Source organism: Arachis hypogaea, chromosome 19 (genome assembly GCF_003086295.3).
Source record: "Arachis hypogaea cultivar Tifrunner chromosome 19, arahy.Tifrunner.gnm2.J5K5, whole genome shotgun sequence".
Taxonomy (NCBI): Eukaryota; Viridiplantae; Streptophyta; class Magnoliopsida; order Fabales; family Fabaceae; genus Arachis; species Arachis hypogaea.
Window position 1 is genome coordinate 10111520 of NC_092054.1, and position 7606 is coordinate 10119125.

Consider the following 7606-nt stretch of genomic DNA (forward strand, 5'->3'; position numbering starts at 1 on the left):
TGATCTAATGGGTCAAACACCCAATTAGTTTTGATTGTCTTGGTTAATGATTGTAGACCAAAATAGCTGCAGCCCAAAGAGATCTCGGTAGGCTCTCTAACTCTCAAAGCCCAAAGAAATAAAGGAAAGAAATCAGCTGGGATGAATGAAAAATATATCCAACCCAAGTCCAAGAAGATTTCACTAAGTTGAAGCTTTCCAAAACCAATGCTCACAAGTTTGCTTCGGTCAGAATCAGAAAGAAAGAGAAAGGATAAATCACAAAAATAAATGTCTAATCACCCTAATCAAAGCAAGCTAAACTAAGTCAGAAGATAAAGGTAATTTATTTCCATTTGCATGCAATTTATTTTCTTCACTCATTCTCCAACTTTCTGCGATACTATTTCTGGATTAATGAAGAAAGTAGTATCTGATTACTTCTGCTGAAAATCAATGGCTTACAAAGTTACTTGAAGCCAAAACACATTTTCAAGGGTTTGAATTTGGGATTATTACTGAGTAAGATCATCTCTGCTGCTCTGTTGACCACGGTCAAGCAAGAAAATTAGATTTGATATCCCTAATTTAGGGATTGATTGGAGAAAGAAAAGGGATGGTTTTATCAGAGTTCAAAATCTAAGAAGTTGACTTGGAAGAAACCTTAACCATGACACAACACAAGATACAAAAAGAAAAATATTTCTGGTAAAGAAGTAAGGAGAGAGAACCAAAATCTGGGTTTTGTTTTGAGAGCTTCCCTGAGAAAAGTTCAACATTTTGGACAATATTTTCTAAGTTAAAGAAGCATTCCGCCAAGATGAAGAACTCAATCAGAGTTAGTTGAATCCGGTTCAACTTATAGCAACAGAGGCTATTAATGCATTAATCTCCTTCATGTTTTACAGTTTGTATTTCATTTTCAATGTATATCTTTCTATATTTTCTTTGAGAGGTAAAAGGCTAAAAGAGAGACATTGAGAAAAAGTCTAAGAGTGAAAAATGTTGAGTGAAACACTTGAGAGAAAAGCCAAAAGTGAATTCTCACTTCCGTCAAGTACCTATGAGGTGCCCTTTTCTAAGTTGGGTAAGTACTTAGTGTAAAGAGTTTAAGTATTAGCATAAGTGCATAACCAAATCAAGTTTAGGAAGAAACTTGAGAGTCTAGAAGAGATTGTGTGAATCCTAAGGAATTGGTATATGTAATACTTTGATTCTAGTGAAAATTCCACCTCTATTGTGGTGGAGACTGGATGTAGGTTGCATTGTACAAAGCAACTGAACCAGGATACATGACTGTGTCATCTTCTTTTTTCTCCTAATGTTCTGTTTTCTAATATTTATAAGACAAAATAAAATTGTCTCTTAAATTTTTTGCTGCACTATTCAAACAAATTTTAAGTGTAAGATTGGTATTAAAGGCTTAATCCATTAATGTAAAAGAGGATTATAGATTCAACCTCCCATTCTCTAATGTCTCTGTAACTTTCAAGTTGTTTACTCAAACTAGGCCTAAAAAAAAGATATGATAAGTAAATTAATATCAGGTTAGTAAAAATTATATAAATACTATATTTTTTTAAGATTTAGCTAACATATGTTATTAGGACACATGATAAACTTATTATTAGTAAAATATTTTAAATATTTTTTATTTAATAAATATAAAACAAATACATTAAAAATTTAAATTTTTTTATATTTTTAATAAAAAAAAAAATGTTTTATAATCGTAACATTATAGATTCGAACTTCGTAATTCCAAATTCATTACTCAAATCAATTAAAATTAAGTATAACCAGATTTTATCCAGTTATTCGCCAAGATACATTTCCTAATATAATCAGATTGAGTTGGATTTAGATGATCCGAGTGGCCGTCCAAAACCCCTACAAATTCATGCATTTTTAGACAAGCCAAATCTAGAATAATATTATTGAAGGACCGAGTGAATTGAATTTCATTTGCATGAACGGTTCAGAAGAAGCTAAGGGCGTATTGCACCTTCCCTAAGAAGGTACAACAAGAAACAAACCTAGCATTAAATATCCATTCACTCCCCCAATCTTAAACTCTTCGCGCACGCCGCTTTTGATGTACGGCATCAATACAAACACCAAAACAATAAATACAAGTCACTCCTCCCTCCCATTGGCACAAATAAAAACCCCACATTATTATTATACTGTACTTGAACAACTACTGAAGAAATCAACCCTAGAAGTGAATCACTTCATTATTATGTAATGCATCATAAGAAATCCGAAGTTCAGATCGGAAAAGAAAGCAGTGGCGTCTCTTCCGATTTCATTTTCAACCAACCAACTCACCAAACTCAAACCGCCACAACTTACAAGAGACCACTCTTGACCCAATCCCTCTCCAAATCCCCAACCCTCTACCAACTAGCAACGTCTTCGGCGGCGTCGTCGTCGTCGTCGTCGTCGTCGTCGTCATCCAAAAGTGATAACAATAACAGAATTCAGTTATTGCTTAACAGGATTCAGTTAGTCGCTAACAGAATTCAGTTTCAGTTACCTTCGATTCGCGGCCTGAGGTTCCACGTCACCATCGTTATCCTCTCGTTCTTTGTGTTCTATCTGATTATCGTTTTCTTTCCTGACAACTTCTTGCTCCTTCTTGAGTTCGTCTCCGCCGTCTCTGCCGCCGGGGCCTTGCTCTTTTCCCTTCAATTAGCCCTCCCACGCCTCCCATCCTCCATCCGCCGATTCAGGCCGCGGCCGCTGCTGCCGGTCTTCTGGGCCGTGGGGAGGAAGAAACAGAAACAGCAGGGCTCCTCCTACGGTGGATCCACGGGTTTTCGGGAGCAGGTGTTCTCGAACGGCGACGTTTACCAGGGGGAGATAAGGAAGGGGAAGTGTTGGGGGAGTGGGGTTTATTATTATAGTATGAGTGGGAGGTATGAAGGGGATTGGGTGGATGGGAAGTATGAGGGTTTTGGGGTGGAGACATGGGCAAGAGGGAGCAGGTATAAAGGGCAGTTTAAGATGGGATTGAGGCACGGTTTCGGGGTTTATAGATTCTACACTGGGGATGTTTATGCCGGGGAGTGGTCGAGTGGGCAGAGCCATGGCTGTGGAGTTCATACTTGTGATGATGGGAGCAAGTATGTTGGGGAGTTCAAGTGGGGGGTTAAGCATGGTCTTGGACACTACCATTTCAGGTAATTCCTTGATTTTAATTCTGGAGGATTTACACTGATAGTGTAAAATTCTTTTACAGGGCATAAAGATTAGGATGACAAATTGCATATGTTTGATGATTGGTTTTGTTAGTTAGTTATTCTTGTTGATTGCTTAGATCATGTATTCGATATAGGCACACGGAATTGTGAGGAATTTTATGCAGGATGTTGCAGAGATAGTGTTTTGATTTCTTTTTCAGGATGATTTTTGTTTGAACTTTAACCTGTCTTAAGCATTTCCATTCTAGGAATGAGATGTAGGAATAAACTTAAAATGGATTAATACAATATTTAATCTGACAACATATGTAGAGATACGCTAAGAGATCCGAAAAGAAAACATGTGAATGATATCAGGCCTTAAAATAAACGGGAATTTTAAGACCTACTGATGAAGGGATGCATTAAGCATCCCCAAGATGTAGGACATAGAGTCTAGCTACAATTCTACCAGTGATGGAGAAGGTTTCTGGGAAGAATGGCGAACACAGCCATTGGCTGAATCTTGTTGTGTAACAAATGGGAAAAGAGGAAACTCAGAATAGACTCCCCATACGAATCCGAGGTTTAGTTTCAATAGTGCAAGCTAAGAAATTCCTCTTTACCTCCTTTGGAATTCCATATTCCACTTACTTACGAACAAATTCCTAGGGACAAACAGAGCAGTAACTCCTTGATATTCACCTTACCAAATTTTGAACTTGAAATTCAACAACTGATCCTTCATAAATTCAAATCATTCAATTTACTCATCGTTGGAAGAAAATTTGAATTGTTTGATTTTGAGCTATAATTTCAGAACTTGTTAAGATCCATAAAATCGGAGTGAAACAAAATTGATGGATATGCCATACTAGTGTTTGTACTCCTATGTGTGCTTGTTGTCTATTTGTGTTGAATAAAGGGTAGCAAAAAGAAAGGAAATGAAGGCTATAGAGATTATAAAGCATTTTGTGATACTGATTGTTATATTTTAGATATGGAAGGGGTTGGTCTCCTTGTCTTTTGACTGGTTAGTAATCAGCTGAATATAAGCATAAACATGATGAATTAATTCAGAAACTCACCAAGTAAATCATGTTAATAGCCTTTTGATTGTCATTGGATTCAGATATTTTGCCAATTCCTTGCTGGTTTTGGTCACTTGATTGATAAACGTGGGCATTTTTTATTCTGTTCATTAAGAACATAGCTGACAAATAGAATCAATAAGTATAGAAAATGAAACAATAAAATTATAAAGTGAAGATTTTTATATGCCCCAGTTTTTAATATTTATGGTTTTAGTACTTAGCAAATTTTAATTTCATATCTGCATAGCCTGCCTTATATCACTCAAAGCTTGAAAACTCTTTAGGATGTCTAAAAGGAAAATGATCTATTGTGTTCCTTACATCATGGCTTATTGTAATCCATTTGGGATTGATTTCTTTGTGATTTCATGTCATATTAGATCTTTGTAACTATTTATGTACCTTAGTTGCCATTTTAAAGTCCCTTACAATGTTAATAGCAGCAGCCATCTGCTGTAAAGTTCCTCCATGGTCTGTTGTACGATGTCACTGCAATATTCTTACTTGATGACTAGAGAATGTGATCTCATCATACCACTGTGGTTTATAATACCGAAATTTTATTCACTGCCACATAAAATGCAGTGACTATTCTTTTGTTCTTCTCTTTTATCCCTCGTAGGTCTACTTAATTAAGACAATTAACAAAAGCAAAATGACTATATTTTCTTTGACCACTGCACTTTGTTATCTACTCTTTTCCACATCTAGATAGATACAATATGCTTTATCAATGCAAACTAGACTGTGCTGTCAGTATCAGTGAGTACAATCCTAATTGGTATGCCTATAACGAAACTTCGAGCTTAATCCTACTGTGCATGCATCATTCTGATTTCTCTCAGATTTGGCATCCGTCTCTTCTAAGGAAGACCCGTCAGTTCTTTGTTGTTTAGCTGAACTGCTCAGGGCGTTAATAGCATCCTTTTTCTTTTTGTCACCGATAAAAGTATGCGGGTTATGTATACATTTAGAACTAACTGTGTGTTTCATCAGAAATGGGGATACATATGCTGGTGAATACTTTGCGGACAAAATGCATGGATTTGGGGTATATCGATTCGCGAACGACCATCTTTATGAAGGAACCTGGCATGAGGGTAGAAGGCAAGGACTCGGAATGTATACGTTCAGAAATGGGGAAACCCAATCTGGTCATTGGCAAAATGGAGTTCTTGATGTCCCAAGCACACAGAATGCCGTGTATCCAGTTTCTCCCGTTGGTGTCAATCATTCTAGAATACTTAATGCAGTGCAGGTACACTCTGCTTATGATTTTGTTAACCTCAGTTTATTGATAAGTGCTCTTTTCTCATTAAATAGTTTAAGGATAAAGATGAATGATTTTGAATGCTTTGTCTTTTGGGTCCACATATTGGTCTTGATTATTGATTATCATTATCAATCTAAATTATTATCATTCCCAATTTCTTTGATTATGTTATGGCAATGGCAGGTTGATGTCATTTTTCTTTGTTTAACATTCCACAGTTAATTGTATGATTTGATCTGATTAATTTGTGTTCATATTGTGTTTGGGTTTTTAAAAATTCTTATTGGTGTGGCAGTGCTTTCTTGTGAGCTTTTGTTGCTACATTTTTCTTGTAAGGTTAAGATCAAGTTGCAGCATTATAATTTTATTCGAAGTTGTGCAATATAATAAGTTTCTGGAAATTAAAATTTCTATTAATTCAATTATTGAATTATAGTTATCTATGCAAAAAATTTATGCCAAATTTTGAGAGAAAAAGAAAAAGAGTATAGAAAGCAATCTGATCAAACAATTGTTGTATTTAGATGTTAACATATGTATTACATTAGCTGCATTTTACGATGAATGATTTTAAATTAATATCAAAACTTTAGCTATAATCTTCAGGATATAAACTTCAACTTTGTAAAAAATTCGCAATAAAAAATTATTATAAGGGTGTAAAATCTGCTTAAATTTACTATGGTAAGTTGATCCTAAGTAGTAACCCACATAATGTGTGTGTGTGTGTGTGTGTTTGCACTGCCACAAATTTTGTTTAAAAGTACATTTTCAAGTTTGCTTTTAATCACCACATATGAAGGATCCTCGACTTAAATTACAAGGTAAGAAAGAACAGTATCTAGAGCTACGCATCAGGGAAAAAAGGGTCGAATTTGACAGAATTCAATGATATTTGTGGACGATAAACCGATAGTGGAAAACTATGCTAATTCTTTGTTTGATCACAGGAAGCAAGGCGAGCAGCTGAGAAGGCATACGATGTGGCCAAGGTAGATGAAAGGGTGAATCGAGCAGTAGCGGCCGCGAATAGAGCAGCCAATGCAGCTAGGCTAGCCGCGCTCAAGGCTGTGCAGAAACAAATGCATCCCAATGTTAACACAGAGAGCATTAGAGTCCCCATTGTGTAAGGCTGCTTTTATATTAGCAGAGAATCATAAGATTGCTGTTTAAGCAGCAAGCGGATTTTATTACCTTATCTGCCATGAGTCTTGTATAGAAAGGAAGGGTAATAGCTTCCATATGCTAAAACTATAGATATCTCCTCTTTTACTTTCTCCACATTTTGTAAATGTCTGTAGATGTAAATGCTGGTTTGAAGGTGAAACCTTTATCCAGCTACTGTTGTTGTAAATCTTTTGGTAAAGGGAAAAGAAATATGAACCATAAAATGTTTCTTTGTCCCACAACTTTATATAAATTGCTTCAATGACACTGGTATGAAATGTGATTTATTTAAGTATATTTCCTGTTATCTTAATGGGTTTTTTTCCCAGATAAATATTAGTTGGTTTCAAGTTTGGGTTGGTATAATGCGGCTAGAAATTTGGGAGAGGTGTAAATTAAATGGGTCTTGGATCTTTTTCAGTTTCTTTCAGCCATTTGTGTTTATGTAATCATGACTTATGACTGTTGAAAGTGTGCTTTAGTATATAAAAGTTGCTTTTACGCCACGGCTAGAATATAACATGAAGGTGTTGTGCTAAATGGCATAAAAGGAAAGAAATGTAATGAGTTGTTCTATGAATGATACGGTGGAATTAAAATATATCAACTCATAGAGTAGTAGTAGGTAGGTGAATCTTAAAAATTAGTTCCAGGTGATCGTAAATTCTACTCTTATGAGTCTGGCTTCATAATCTTTGGTTTCGTGGGAACTACCATTGTTGTAAGACAGCATGGTTGTGATACACCACTACACCGGATTAATTGTGGTGGTTCACACTTTAAGCTCCATCTTCTACCAACTAGGTGTGGAGGTAGCAACACTAATCCAATCTACAGGTACTTTAATTCACTCCATTCACGTTAAACTCAATCCTCGTACACAATACGTGCTAGGATTTCTGTCATGT

The 7606-nt window shown here is 35.8% G+C and overlaps 1 protein-coding gene across 1 annotated transcript; it reads left to right on the forward strand.

Moving 5' to 3' along the window:
• The first annotated feature begins 1751 nt into the window (after positions 1 to 1751).
• On the forward strand, positions 1752 to 6993 carry LOC112776080 (uncharacterized). The gene is made up of 3 exons (XM_025820057.3): positions 1752 to 3164; positions 5255 to 5516; positions 6482 to 6993. Exons 1-3 carry the CDS (start codon positions 2227 to 2229, stop codon positions 6659 to 6661), a joined length of 1380 nt encoding a protein of 459 aa, XP_025675842.1. The 5' UTR covers positions 1752 to 2226; the 3' UTR covers positions 6662 to 6993.
• The last annotated feature ends 613 nt before the right edge of the window (positions 6994 to 7606 follow it).

Coding starts and splice junctions, on each gene's coding strand:
- LOC112776080 (XM_025820057.3), top strand. CDS start 2,227: ATGCATCATAAGAAATCCGAAGTTCAGATCGGAAAAGAAAGCAGTGGC. Junction 3,165..5,254: donor CTTGGACACTACCATTTCAG/GTAATTCCTTGA, acceptor GTGTTTCATCAG/AAATGGGGATACATATGCTG. Junction 5,517..6,481: donor GAATACTTAATGCAGTGCAG/GTACACTCTGCT, acceptor GTTTGATCACAG/GAAGCAAGGCGAGCAGCTGA.